The sequence below is a fragment of the Peromyscus californicus genome, unplaced genomic scaffold (genome assembly GCF_007827085.1).
Source record: "Peromyscus californicus insignis strain IS unplaced genomic scaffold, ASM782708v3 Scaffold_2__1_contigs__length_46816999, whole genome shotgun sequence".
NCBI lineage: Eukaryota > Metazoa > Chordata > Mammalia > Rodentia > Cricetidae > Peromyscus > Peromyscus californicus.
Window position 1 is genome coordinate 11,556,279 of NW_026294540.1, and position 15,240 is coordinate 11,571,518.

The 15,240-nt window shown below is 50.6% G+C and overlaps 1 protein-coding gene across 1 annotated transcript in view; it reads right to left on the reverse strand.

The window, feature by feature from the left end:
* Nucleotides 1-15,240, reverse strand: part of Ptpn11 (protein tyrosine phosphatase non-receptor type 11) — a 67,954-nt gene that overhangs the window by 21,144 nt on the left and 31,570 nt on the right. The window contains exons 7-10 of the mRNA XM_052755235.1: nt 6,394-6,490; nt 3,057-3,136; nt 2,796-2,954; nt 661-792 (exon numbers count right to left, since the gene is read on the reverse strand). Of these exons, the coding sequence (XP_052611195.1) occupies nt 661-792; nt 2,796-2,954; nt 3,057-3,136; nt 6,394-6,490 (468 nt within the window). The remainder of the gene's footprint in view (nt 1-660; nt 793-2,795; nt 2,955-3,056; nt 3,137-6,393; nt 6,491-15,240) is intronic.

The following is a 15,240-nucleotide window of genomic DNA, read 5'->3' on the forward strand; positions in this document are numbered from 1 at the left end:
AGCAATCCCAAGCCACAGGCCACGACAAACAGCTGACAGAAGCAGGTGGTGTCACACACCTTCAATCCCAGCCCTCGGGAGGCAGAGGCAGGCGGAACTCTGTGAGTTCGAGGCCAGCCTGGGCTACAGAGTGAATTCCTGGATAGCTGGGGCTACACAGAGAAACCCTGTCTGGAGAAAAAACAGAAAGCTGCCACACTGACCTTGATCACAGACAGGTGCTCCTGCTCCCTCTGCTTTCATGCATGGCTCCTCCACTTGACATCTCAGCAAGCGTCACCCTCAGGGACCCTCCCCTACCCACCCTGTCTCATGTACCAGTCACTTTTTTTTTCCAAATAAGGTTTCTCTGTGTAGCCCTGGCTGCCCTGGAACCCAGCTTACCAGTCACTCTAGAACACATCACAGGAGCTGAAGGCCAGTGGCTGGTAGTCACATTCACCTACATCTCTCCAAGCTCCATGAGGGCAGGACCTGTGCCTGTCTTGCTCACTAGGCACAGCAGTGTTGAACTGGGCCCAGCACCTATGAGGCACCCACTACGGCCATCCAATCAGTGAGTGACAGGACACAGGACAAAGGTTGAGTGCGGGCAGGGGCGCCACAAATGACTGTGAGCCACAGAAAGCCACAGTCTCTAGAATACGACAATATACTTACTTGTCCAACCTTGGAGAGCTTGAGTTCTCTTAAGGTGTAATCATGAGCGGCACTTTCTTTGACGTTCCTAACACGCATGACCCCATATTCTTTGAGCGCATACTCATCAGGCCAGTACTTGACGCACTTACTCTGGAAGGGACCAGTAGAGAGCCTGTTAATGTCCAAACCCTGAAGGAAGCCCAAACAGCAGTGAACAACTGTCCAGTCCTGCTCCGGACACCAGCAAGGAGAGGAGCCTGCCTCCTCCTCTAGGTTGCCAAGAACAGAAAGGAGCAATTCAAATAAGCAAAGCAGGCCAAAGGGGAGGGGGAGAGCAGAGACAGGAGAATACTTCACCTTGAAGGCCAGCCTGGTCTACATAGCAAACACCAGCCCAATGAGAACTATATAGCAAGACCCAGTCTCAAAAAGAACAAACAGCCAAGAACAACAAAAACAGGGCAGGCAGTTGAGAGAGGTAACACTGATGTACAGGAAAGAGGTCTTGTCCAGCTGAGGGATGAGCTTGCATCTACCAGGTGATGAGGCTGGGGCAGAGAGCATCTTCTGTTTCTCTCTTTCTGGCAGCAGTCACCCATGACACTCACTCTCTAAAACCAACACCACCAACATCAGCAAGGGAAATCTGCACCGAGGACTAAGAACACCGGGCAGCTGCAGGTGATGAGAAACAGGAGCACAGCTAGCTACAGAGCTTAGTGATTAATACAGAGAGGACCCCGAGGCAGGAGAGGCTGATGGAATGGTGTGGTCTCTTATTTTAAATCCAACTGTGCATCTGTGTTTGACAGGTCTGATAGGATTCTATCATCCCCAATGGAATAGTGCTGGTTTCTGGACAATCAATTCAGAGGACTGCACTAGTCACTACAGAGAACACAAAATCATCATGACTTGAAGATGAACATTTTAGCTGACTCTCAACACTTGCAGGCTGCTGCCCTCTACCCAGTTTTCCGAGTGTTGCAGAGGAGCTGTGCAGGAGAGGTGTCCCAGTCCGGCTTTCTGTCTGCGGTGGGAACACAGGCTGTGCACACTCCCAGGTGAATGGAAGACTGGGTCAAGGATGTGAGGACCAGAGCGGAGCATCGGGCCCATCTCTGCCCGATCTGTCTGCTCTGGAGTTTCCAACCACATGTCTAACAGTGGCTGACCTGATTCCTTGGCTACAGGCCCAAGGTGACTTCTTATACCTCCACCGAGCAGGAGCCAGGACTGGGAGAAGCTGTAACTGCCCAGGAACTCAGGACACCTGACATCACGCAGAAGTGCACCACCCAGAACCCTGCACAGTCACGTGCTCCTCAGCTGCCAGGCTCAACTCCCAAGAGCCCATTTGTCTCGGGTTAGCTTCTACACAGGATTGTAAAATTGTACGCAATCTTTATATAAACCAATAAAGGATAACCAAACAAAAACTCTAGCCACAACACAAAAACCAAGACACTTCCATATTAAAAACCTATAAATTGATTTCACTTTGAGATGATGCAAAGATAGCACATTCTTTCAAGGAGATGCCTGCTTTCCTGGAGGTGTGGCACACCGAGTTCTAGGAACCCACAGCATCCTAAGAACATGGGGCGCTCAGCTCAAGGCTATGAGGCTGGGGAGTGGGGTGGGGTATGACAATTCTAGAGGGTGGCTAGGTGGCTGATGCAAAGTAACACATATACACAGAGGCCCAACAACTCTTGACATCTAATCCAGACAAACATAGGCCACAGTCTGCGAAGAAATGAAGGAAAAGAACAAGACTGTTCAGCTGAGCAAAACCACACCACAGCAGCTAGAGGATCGGTTTGTGTATAGCACAAAACACAGGGCTACAGGCCAAATGTGTACTAACAGTGGAAGACACTACCTATCCAATCAAGCACCACCAAGAAGCAAAATGGAGCTACTGTGAGAAGGCACAGCTGGGGGTGGAGCCCAGCGCAGAAGAACCACACATCCAAATACTTCAAGAACATTTCATCAGGTGCTGGGGACAATGGGAGCACACTGGCTGAGCACACACAGAGCAAAGGGCTGAGTGAGTGTGTGTGTGTGTGTGTGTGTGTGTGTGTGTGTGTGTGTGTGTGTGTGGTGGGGGGCAGGGGGGTGGTGTCAGAAAAGATGACAGTGCATACCTTCCCTCTCTCCACCTCCTTTGTGGTCATGACAATGACTCGAGAGTTCTCCTGGAACACCATCCTCCAGAAATCATTCACCGTGTTCTGCAGGCAGCCCTGAGTGGCAATGTAACTCTTTTTGGGCTTTGAATTGTTGCACTTGGTTTCAAATTCAGGCTAGAAATTAGGAAGAAAAGCCTCAAACATTTGAAAGACGGTGTCACGGGCACACAAAGACACTAGCGACATATGACAGAAAACAGTGCGAATCAAGCTTACCATGATGATGTTCGCGTTGATGTAATCAGAAACAGGCTCGTTGGGATCCCCATCGTGCAGGACGACCCTGGTGTGATCAACTGAGGAGAAAAAGATGACAGCCAGTCAGCCCAGAGCTCCAGTACCAGCCGGGCAGCCTCCAGCCAGCCAGCCTAAGGGAAGTCCTTCACAAGATCAACGGGAAAGTGACAAGACGTGCCCCGGCGCTTTCTCTATGATGCTGTGGGTGCAGGATTCACCACGGAGAGGCAGGCATCGGGTGCTGAGAACCTTCTACTTCACTGTTGTAACTTCTCATCAGTCTACAAGGTTTCCTGTTTGGGTTTGGTAGTAAAGGTAGTAAAGGATTGAACCCAGGGCCCGGAGCATGCCAGGCAAACACTGTGCCACTGAGCTATATCCCCAGCTGGTTTTTATTTTTAAAAAGAAGATTAAAGTACCAACAATGATGTCTAAGATCTTCAAGGTCATCTAGGGAAAGAAGTGGGTCAGAGCAGAGACAAAACCAGGCTGCACACAAGCTGGCTGTTGCTGAAGCCAGTCAACAGGTACGCTCAGCTTCTGCTTGTTAATCTACTTCAAATGCTCCATAATAAAAGGCAGAGTGAAGAGGCAGAGTGCAAAACAGTATCTGTAAGACAGGATTCATGTAGTTGTCCTCATCTGTACAAAAATACATTGTTGGTATAAAAATCTGAGTGCTGTATAAAAAACATTTTACGATAGGAATTAGCACAGGGCTCATAGGACACTGCAGGCCTGGAATCTACTCAGAAGGATGAAAGAGGAGAATCACAAGTTCAAAGCCTGCCTTACCAACATTAAAGAAAAAGGCTCAGTGGAAACATCTGATTGGATCATTAATTAACACAGCAGCAGGCAGGTCATTTGAGAAATGGTAAGCAACTGCTTCCTTCAGCTTTTCCTATAGCTGCCCTTTACAGAGAGAAGCAGCAGAGCTCTAAGAGGAGAAAACTTAGAAACAAAATGAGGCTCCTCAAGGTCACCAGAACCCCTCTACAGCTCCACGCACCTCTCTGCAAACTCCTGTTTGCTTTTCCCATGAGAGCAACGCCTCCTCCCCTCCCATCCTCACCTCCAGTCAGATAGCCACATAGAACACACACACACACACACACACACACACACACACAGAGCTTATAAGAACTCATGAGCTGGGCAGTGGTAGCACACACCTTTAATCCCAGCACTCGGGAGGCAGAGCCAGGCAGATCTCTGTAAGTTCGAGGCCAGCCTGAGCTATAGAGTGAGTTCCAGGGCGGGCACCAAAGCTACACAGAGAAACCCTGTCTCGAAAAACCACACACAAAAAAAAAAAGAAAAAAGAAAAAAAAAAACTTATGAGGCAGCTTTGATCAGCTGAACTGTGAAGGTAATGCTTTCCAATTCTGCTCCAGCAGTCCAGCAGAACCCCTCCACACCCAGAGGCACACATCTACAGAAAGCTCTGTCAATTTGTGCATCAGATTTGGCTTTCTTTTCTCTTCTTTTAGATAAAGGATGTACTTATACTGACGTTCTAAATGTTCTTTCCCCCATGAAAGCCTGCACAGACCACCCTGCAGATCTTGCATCATCAAAAGATGCCAAGAACACTGTTTTCAGGGCCTGAGTGACTGCTTCTCCCACTGGCAACCTTGCTAAACGAGCTCGTGAGACGAGGAAAGTTAAGAATGCCTCCTTTCCTGCACGTGGTGCACACAGACATCCAGGCAAAACACACATGCACATAAAACAAGATGGGGCGAGAAAAGAACATCTGCTTCAGCTGGGCCTTCGGGTGCACGTCTGTGGTCCCAGATATTTAAGAGGTAGAGGCAGGAGCAAAGCAAATTCAAGATCTGCCTGAGCTACCGAGTAAGTTCAAGACCAGCCTGGGCAAACTAGTGAGACCCTCTCTCAAAATAAAAGGAAAAAAGAGGGCTGGGTGTTTAAGTTCAGTCTCTATGTTCTTGCCATTCAAGCATGAAGACCCGAGTTCGATCCTCGGAACCCACTTTTAAAAGCTGGGCATTGTCAGCACTTGGGAGGCAGAGGCAGGTGGATCTCTGTGAGTTCGAGGCCAGCCTGGTCTACAGAGTGAGTTCCAGGACAGCCAGGGCTACAAAGAGAAACCCTGTTTTAGAAATAAATAATAAAGCCGGGCGGTGGTGGCGCACGCCTTTAATCCCAGCACTCGGGAAGCAGAGGCAGGCGGATCTCTGTGAGTTCGAGGCCAGCCTGGTCTCCAAAGCGAGTTCCAGGAAAGGCGCAAAGCTACACAGAGAAACCCTGTCTCGAAAAAACCAAAAAAAAAAAAAAAAAAAAAAGAAATAAATAATAAAACAAAAACAACAATAAAATAACAACAACAAAAAGCTGGGCATTAACAGCATATGCTTCTAAGCCCAGCCTAGCAAAGTGCAGACAGGCAGATCCCTGGGCTCTCTGACGAGCAACCCTAGCCTAACAGTGGAGCTCCTGGTCAATGAGAGACTGTCTCAAAAGGAAAGAAGATGGCACCCAAGGACCAACACCCAAGGTCATGCTCTAACTCCACACACATGCACATGTACCCAACACAAGTATACACAAACACAGAGGTGTACACGCGTGCGCGCACGCACACGCGCACACACACACACACACACACACACACACGAATAAATGTACAAAGAGGGCTGGGGTTGGTCTCCACATGAATGCACATATAGTCGCACACTAGTATACATGAACACAAAGGTACACACACACGCACACACAGAAATAAATATACAAAGAGGGCTGGAGATGTAGCGCATTGGCAGTGTGGAAGGCCTGGGGTTTAATCCCCAGCACTCCAAAACAAAACAAAACACCCTGCTCAGTGTCCACATTAGTTACAGATCAGGTCACATCAAGATGTGCAACAGCAGAGTCACCCCCACAGAGAGATGAGTTCCAACCTGTGTAGTGATGGGGTCCTCACTGAGGGCCTCTGCTCTCTGCCAGTGGGTGCATACTACAGGGGGCCCAGCTTGGTGGTACTCACAAGGTCCCTTATCTGCAGAAGCTGAGCCAGCAAAAGGCGCAGAGGAGCGGCACCTACCCCTAACTCACAGACACAACTCTCAGACCTGAGGCACGTGCCTTGTCGTCCGCGCCCCCCCCCCCCATCCTTGAGGTTGTTACATGGAGGTAGAGCAGGAATTAATGAACAAGAGGTGACCGCAGAGGGCCTCTCCTCCTACAGCTTTACTGGCATCAGGAGGACATCTGTCCGCATTAGGGCTGGTTATCTGTTAGCCAGCGTGTGACCCCAGGCAGACTGCTACTGAGGCAGGGCACTGATACTCACAGGGCAGGATGTTTTTGTATCTGTTTTTGTTTTTATTTTCTTGTCTCTGTCCTTCTTTTCGGCTGTAGAGAAGTTTGCATTCTTGTTGCTGCAGCGTCTAGAAGCAAAGAAAAGTAAATATGTATCAAATGTATCCAAAGACGGGGGTGAGTACAAGGAAAAGTAAATATGTATCAAATGTATCCAAAGACGGGGGTGAGTGCAAGGAAAAGGAAACATGTATCAAATGTATCCAAAGACGGCGTGAGACGGCTCAGTGGGTAAGAGCACCTGCACATATCTGACGACCTGAGTTCTGTCCCCAGGATCACACTGAAAAAAAAGAACTTCTGAAAGTTGTCCTCTGACCTCCACACACACAGCGTGCACCACACACACACACACACACACACACACACACACACACACACACACACACACACACACACACGTAAATCAACAAATGTAAAAAATAAACAAATATAAAAAGCACTCCCTTAAAAAAGAAAAGGAGAAAATGGAAGAGGGGAAAGGAGGAGCGGGGGAGGGGAGGGAGGAGAGGGGGAGGAAGGCAAGGGGAGGGGAGGAAAAGAAAAAGAGGAAAGAAGTAAGCCAGCCTGGCCTGTGTTCTGCTTTAAGGGTTCAGCCTGTGGAATGTGAGTCAGGCCCATGGGAACAAGAACACCCGTCCCCACAGCATGACCTGACAGAGGCATTCACAGTGGCCTAGGCCAACAAGAGGAGACTTCCTAAGTCACCACGGGCCACCCAGGTGCAAGGTGCATATTGTCCAATGCTCAAGAGGGAGGATCATAGGGGTGAGGCCAGCCTGGACCACAGTACAACCTTAGGGAGGGAGGGAGGGAGGGAGGGAGGGAGGGAGGGAGGGAGGGAGGGACGGATGGACGGACGGACGGAGGGGACAACAAAACTCTGTTGTCCTGTCACACAGAAGAACTCTGTGACTCTACAGAGTCAGTCTGGATGGAAGGATGGTCACAGTTGGTCAAACTCGGAGTGGGCTGGAGCCACATGCTTACATGCACCTGGGTACCTACACAATGGCAACAGCACCCACACCAAGGAGGGATCGGGGAGGCGGAGTCAGAAGTCCTTGCCTTTCGTGTTTGAGCTCATCTGTTTCCTTTGCTGTTTTGCACCTAGACTTTCTACAACATGTGTGAGAAGAAAGGCCTTTGGAGACATGGAGGACCACACTGGGAGAGCTGGGAGAGGGTGTGTGAGCAGCACCAGAGTCGTGTTCTGCGGGAGTTTAGGATCTGCTCCCTTCCACCTCGGCTCCATCAAGAGTGAGCCCCATGGCAGTCTTAGGACGTGGACACTGGAAGAGGCAGAAGCAGCTTGGAACCACTGGATGGCAGGAAGAGCAACTATTAGTTCAGCTTGGGGGCCTCTCATGTCAAACCCAAGTCAGCGTCTCCATGACAGCTGTTTCCAGAAGCCTGCTGCCCTCACTTCCCTGGGAAACCTGGACAAGATGGCAAGGAGTCAGACCTGGGAGGACAGGGCAGGGACAAGGATGGACTCCAGAAGAAAGTGCCAGACAGCTCTATGGGGCAAAGAGTTGGGAACACCATTAAGAGATAAACCAGGCAGCCACAGTGAAACTGGCCCAGCCAGAAGTGGGGAAGCAGTGAGGACAGTCCAGAGGGGAACAGACCAAGCTGAAGCACAAGTCAGAGAGGAGGTTTCATTTTCATTTTGTTTTTTTGGGGGGAGGTTTGAGACACGGTTTCTCTGTATTGTTTTGGTACCTGTCCTGGAACTTGCTCTGTAGACCAGGCTGGCCTTGAACGCACTGAGATCCGCCTGCCTCTGCCTCCAGAGTGCTGGGATTAAAGGCGTGCACCACCACGCCTTCATTTTCAGAAGTTCTCTTCATTATCTCTCAGCAAGCCCAGCCTGTGGGTTCTGTGATGCTGAGGATGGTGCCCAGGGCCTCTGGCATACACTCCGTCAGTGATCCACCACTGAGGCCCCAAACTAGTTTTTTGATAGAAAATCACAAGCGGACAAAGAAAGTGAAAGGCAGCTAAAGAGAAAAAGGTTTCCTTCCTCTATGAGATGCCAAAACAGCTGCTTGGGAAGATCTCTGCAAGGAAGCAGGGCCAATCTGGCACACCACCAGAGCCTGCACTCCTTCCACATCGTGTATCTGAAATTTCAAAGACGGGTATAGAAGTCAAGGGTTAAAATGAGTTTTTGGCACTCAGTCTCAAAGCAGTGTTTAGCTTTGGCACCTGGCTCATAGCAAAAGTCTTTAGTTGCTGGGGACTTGAACAGAAAGAAAACAAGGTGTGCAGAACTTGGACAGTGCAATTCTCGTTCAAGTCTTGTTTTGTTTTTTGTTGTTTTGTTTTGTTTTGTTTTTAATGAGCTCCGATCAAGTAATTAAAGCTATTTGCCTTCTGGGAGCTGGCATTCCCTGACCTTGAGCTGGCCACAAAGGCAACTCAGTGGTGTTGGGAAGACACTAGCCCTTGATGTTTAGATAGGTCATAGGGATGATGTTCAAAAGTTCAAGCATTGAGAGGGATCTGTCACTTCAAGAGCAGCCAGAATGAGGAGCTGTGGGGCACTGGCCAGGGCAATGGGGGGCCGGGGAGGGGAGAACCTGCAGCTTTACTTAAACTTGGCAGTAACTTTGACCATCACCTATGAGCCAAACCTCTCACTCACAAGTGCAGATGGCAGGGTATCTATAAAAGGCGGGGCCCTATGCCTCCCTGATTCATCTTAGCTACTACAATTGGGGTGCCACCAAGAACAACCTTGCCAGAGTAAACTCCAGAGTTCCAGGTCAGGGCACCTTCATCAACACAACCCTATGTGTTTGCTGGACCACCCATCAGGAGCTCTTGCACATGCTGTGGAAATCATGACAGGCTGTGAGCCCTGGAGGCCCCCAGAGAGGCCAAGCCCAGGTCCTGCATCCAGATAGTTGGGTGCTGACTGCCAGCGGCTAGCAACCTTCAGGGACGGCAAATGCATAATAATGCCTACCTCAGCTTTTCCTCCATTGCTCTGCAGCCCATCCCTATGCATGTCCGGGGGTCCAAACTGCCCAGACCTGTTCATTCCTCCAGTGAGGGAGCTAGCTGTCCATCCAGTAAGAACTAGAATTTAGGATTGTTGATCCTCTGTCCCCAGCTGGACCCGAATGGCAGCTAGCCTCCGCCAAGACCCACTTCCTTCTTGGCATCAGGCTAATGGGAGCATGGGTCCGAATATATCTAGGAGCCCTGCCCTAAAACACCTCCTCCAGCCGGGCAGTGGTGGCGCACGCCTTTAATCCCAGCACTCGGGAGGCAGAGCCAGGAGGATCTCTGTGAGTTTGAGGCCAGCCTGGTCTATAGAGTGAGTTCCAGGAAAGGCACAAAGCTACACAGAGAAATCCTGTGGGGGGAGGGGGAGACAGGACACCTCCTCCAAGGTTTGTGTCCTGCAGTGTCCACTCACTCCTGGGGACCTTCACTGTCACTCACAGCTGTGCTGAGGACAAGGCAGAGGCAGACAGCAAAAAGCAAAACTGGGACACAGGCTGCAAGACGTCATTTCCCCAGGAATTACAATCAAACCAGGAGCTGAGAAAAGAGCCAGCGGCAACTGAGAGGTGAACTGCAGAAGTTCAAACAGAGCCAGAGGTGGAGAGACACTATCCCAGGATGTAACTCCAAAAGCTTTGAGAGACTGGAGATGGCCCAGCAGCACTAGCTGCTCCTCAGGGGACCTGGGTTTGGTTCCCAGCTCCCACATGGCGGCTCACAACATTCTATCACTCTAGTTCCGGAGATCCTGTTCTGGCCTCCATAGGTACTACATACATGTGGAACACAGACATGTATACAGGGAAAACACCCACACACTCAAAAACCTTTGTGAAAGACAACACTTCATTCCTCTGTGCTGGGTCTGGGACAGCTCTCCTGAAGAAGTCACGGGGCCATACAGAAATGAAGGGAATACTGGACACTCCAGCACCAAAAAGGGCCAGGGATGAAACTGGGCAGCATGTCTAGACACTGTGTACTAGGAAGAGGAAGGAAGTGAGGAGAGATGGGAGGCAGGAACATGGCAGAGGACCAAAGGGCCAGGCAGAACAATCTCAGGCTGAAGGAAGGAAGCACAGCCCAGCCAACTTGGAATGGGACATGAAACCAGAAATTCCCAAGCTGAAACCATTTACCAGCCTCATCCCTGGGGACAACTTTCTTTTTTGAGAGTCAGATTCTTAGTTCTTCAACATGAAAATGTTATGTTTCCATAGGAAACTGAGAGCCACTGAAGGTTCTTGAACAGAAAGGCGTGAATGCTGAAATTAGCATACAGGGTGCATACAGGGGCAGAGGCAGAGGCTGGAACAGAGGCAGGAGACCAGAGCATCAGCCTGGAATCCTGTCTCCATCCCCTGCCCATCTGAGCTACCCTCAACAGGCACGTATCTCTCCAAGTATCTGGAGATACAACTAGATGCCCACCTGGCACAACACTCAGCGGGACACAGACCATGAAAATGCCTTCCTTCCCAAGAAAGGCAGACACACACTAGGAGGGGACAACAGGACTTGCAAGGTCTAGCCATGGCAGAGAGAGAGAGAGAGAAAATTGCATCAAGGGGCACCAAGGACCCTTCAGCTCCAGAGTAATGCAGGACCTCCAAAGACTTGGAGTAGAAGGAACTTTTGGTCTCTAGAGGAAAACGGCCTGTTTGGAAAGCATGAGTCTGAAGAGCAAAGACAGGGGAGCAGAGTGGGAGTCCCCCAAACCATGAAGTCAGAGCACCAAGGCAACACAAGCTTGGGAGTGCTGGTCTGGATGAGGCTCAGCCACGTCCTGCGTCAGAGGCAGGAAAAGAATGCAGGAACCACAGGACCGTCAGCAAGAAGGGACAGGGGCAAGGTCGGGGTGTGCTCCTGCGGCAGATCGGAAAACTGAAGGAATGGGGAGCTGGCAGTGGAGGGAGACCAAGAGGGAGAGATCCTGCCTCAAATTAAAGAGAAAGCAAGGCATGCTGGTGAATGCCCTTGGTCCAGTCCCCAGCACTGCATAAACTGGCTACTTAGAAGTTGGAGGCAAGGCGTTCAAGGTCTCCCCAGCCTCATGATGAGTTTGAGACCAGCCTGGGCTACACGAGACTTTGTCTCAAATAACAAAAAACCCCAGTGGCATCTTCCCAATGTGTCATCTCAATCCACAGGGGGACACCACAATAAAGAAGTAAGGCTCGGGGCTGTAGAGATGGCTCAGAGGTTAAGAGCACTGGCTGCTCTTCCAGAGGTCCTGAGTTCAACTCCCAGCAACCACATGGTGCCTCACAACCATCTGTAATGAGATCTGGTGCCCTCTTCTGGCCTGCAGACATACATGCAGGCAGAACATTGTATACATAATAAATAAATAAATCTTAAAAAAAAAAAGAAGTAAGGCTCAAGAAGTAAGGGGTTGAAAAGAAACGGAAGCTGCAGCAGGGCCACTCATGACCTAAGAGGAAGCAGTAAGGTCATCCAAGGCAAGGGGTAACAGAAGGGAAAAAGCATACGAGCATGTGTAGTCCAGAGCTACAGCCAACAAAACCCTACAGAGAAAAGCATGAGAGGGCATCAGAGGAGAGCTATGGTATAGGAACAGGGGGCATCAGGGGAGAGCTATGGTGTAGGAAACAGGACCAAGCTTCGATTGAGCATGGAAACCTCAGACCCTGAACTGCTCTACCCGACAAGATGGAGCCTCCAGGGAAGACCTGGAGCGTTTGGAGCTTGCAGCTGATGCCTGACTGGGGGCTGTCCTCCAATGCTGACTGCTCAGTCACCAGGGGAAGATGGCCACCAGAGATGACCAGCAAGAATTAGTACTCTAGACAGAGCCCTGGGGTGCGGGTGAAGCCACCCTGGAGGAGAGTCACAGTGACTGCAAGCAGGACAGTCACTGTGGAAGAACCGGAAGGGGCTACAGGTGAAGGCCCCCGGCTCCTCCCAGCCTCGGGCCAGCAGAGCTGCAGGCCAGACCAGGCCAAGGTGCATTCCAGAATACTGAAATTGCTAAGGAAAAGGAGTTTACTGAGAAAATTACCCAGTAAATCAGATGGTCAATGACACTATCTGTTTGGGATTTGGGGTTTTTGTCTGTTGGATTTTTCCCCTTTGTCGTGTGTTGCAGATTTAATCAGAAACACTGAGTTCAGAAACTACAATCTTTCTGAAATCCAGCCCTGTGGGCCTGAATCAGAACGCCTGGGGCATGTGTGTTCAGAGATCTTAGTCTCAGCTGCACACACCCCAGGTTCCATCAGGGACTCATGAAAGCAAGCTGTATCCCAGTAAAGCAGGCTATCTCAAGCAAAGCCCAGAAGAACACTGCTCTAAGTCACTGAATCAAAATCCAGGGCCTGCACCCAACACAGCACTCTCAAATACATCCACAAAACTATTTGAAGCCCACTTGGGAAAAGGGGAGTAGGAAGACTGCCTGCTGGATTCTGGGGCTACAAGGAACCATGCAGGTTCTGTCCTGGGCCCTCACTGCACTAGTCCCTTTCCTAGATGACACGAACCCTCTTGTTCCCTCAGCAGCTTCATGGGGACAAAGCATTCCTTTCCCCCAACAGACTCACTGAAGTTACCTGCGTCTATGGATTTGTGGGGCATTAAAACAATAGCAACACAGATTAGTCACAAATTCCTATGCCCACACACACATAGGAAGTACCCAGCTTGCAATGGGGGTGGGGGATGGGGAAGGCTCCCCTGAGAAAACCCCCAGAGGGGGGAGCTAAAGACTCAAGAGGTATCAACAAAAGCCCTCTTAAATGTCCCAAGTAAAAGCTGGCAGCTTCACAACCTGCTCCCGCCAACTCCTCCTCCTAACAGCACCCCTGCAGCCGCTCAAGTTGTAGAGTTCCGGCTCCTGTGAAAAGCCATCAGAGCACACTTTCCAAGAAAGTCGGAATCCCACCATCAGAGTGCCCTGAGAAAGGTGGGACCCCCCAATGTGAGTGTACTGAGAAAGGTGGGATTCTGCCCCCCCTTAGAGTGCCCTGTGAAAGGCGGGTTCCCCATTAGAGTGCCCTGTGAAAGGCGGGTTCCCCATTAGAGTGCCCTGTGAAAGGCGGGTTCCCCATTAGAGTGCCCTGTGAAAGGCAGGTTCCCCATTAGAGTGCCCTGTGAAAGGCGGGTTCCCCATTAGAGTGCCCTGTAAAAGGTGGGATTCTGCCCATTAGAGTACCCTGTGAAAGGTGGGATTCTGCCCATTAGAGTGCCCTGTGAAAGGTGGGTTCCCCCATTAGAGTGCCCTGTGAAAGGTGGGTTCCCCCATTAGAGTGCCCTGTGAAAGGTGGGTTCCCCCATTAGAGTGCCCTGTGAAAGGTGGGTTCCCCCATTAGAGTGCCCTGTGAAAGGTGGGTTCCCCCATTAGAGTGCCCTGTGAAAGGTGGGTTCCCCCATTAGAGTGCCCTGTGAAAGGTGGGTTCCCCCATTAGAGTGCCCTGTGAAAGGTGGGTTCCCCCATTAGTGCCCTGTGAAAGGTGGGTTCCCCCATTAGAGTGCCCTGTGAAAGGTGGGTTCCCCCATTAGAGTGCCCTGTGAAAGTTGGGTTCCCCCATTAGAGTGCCCTGTGAAAGGTGGGTCCCCCATTAGAGTGCCCTGTGAAAGGTGGGTTCCCCCATTAGAGTGCCCTGTAAAAGGTGGGATTCTGCCCATTAGAGTACCCTGTGAAAGGTGGGTTCCCCCATTAGAGTGCCCTGTGAAAGGTGGGTTCCCCCATTAGAGTGCCCTGTGAAAGGTGGGTCCCCCATTAGAGTGCCCTGAGAAAGGTGGGTCCCCCATTAGAGTGCCCTGAGAAAGGTGGGTCCCCCATTAGAGTGCCCTGTGAAAGGTGGGTTCCCCCATTAGAGTGCCCTGAGAAAGGTGGGTCCCCCATTAGAGTGCCCTGTGAAAGGTGGGTTCACCCATTAGAGTGCCCTGAGAAAGGTGGGTCCCCCATTAGAGAGCAGAGGAAGACAGGATGCTGCATTAATCATCCTCCAGGAAGCAATCCTGATGTGCTCACTAACTAACAGCATACTGAGGATGTGGCTCAAACTTTAGTCCCGTGGGGACTGAAATTATGAGGGTGACTTCCAACACACTGCGGTGGCCTTTCTGTCTTAGGCTCATGCCCCTGACTCCAACCTCAACAGGCAGCAGTTTCTTAAAGCTGACTTAACTGGAAAGGCAGGGGTAATAAGAGATCTCGAAAGCAGGCCCTCATCTACACTGACAGCTCCATCTACCCGCAGGACTCCTAATGCTCTGACACAGTGTCCCACCCCGGTAGTACAGATGGGACTCTGTTTTCCACACCTCACACACAAAGCCAACTCATTTTTGCCCTTTATGTTGTTATTGATGTATAGAAGGTGGGCTGAATTTGATTTGTCACCGAGGGAGGCATCTACAATTGTTTTCCATGGCCACAGCAAAGGGTGAGCTGGACAAGTGGTACACACCAGAACCCAAACACTGGGGGAGGGACTAGAAGTGAGCGAGACGGGGAGAGGGGTCAGAGAGACAAGGAAGACAGCTTCTTTCTCACCTCCTGACCTGAGGTAAGGGCCTGGCATGGCGGTTTTTTGTTTTTCACAGCAGGGCTGGCTTCTGGCTTTGAAATGGTACAGGCTATGTTCGAGGCCAAACCTGAACATGTCTACCTCAAGCTGTGGCCTATCATCTCCTCTGTCTTTAAGATGACCAAAATTAAGTTGGGCGGCGGTGGCACATGCCTTTAATCCCAGCACTCAGGAGGCAAAGCCAGGCGGATCTCTGTGAGTTTGAGGCCAGCCTGGTCTACAGAGCAAGATCCAGGAAAGGCGCA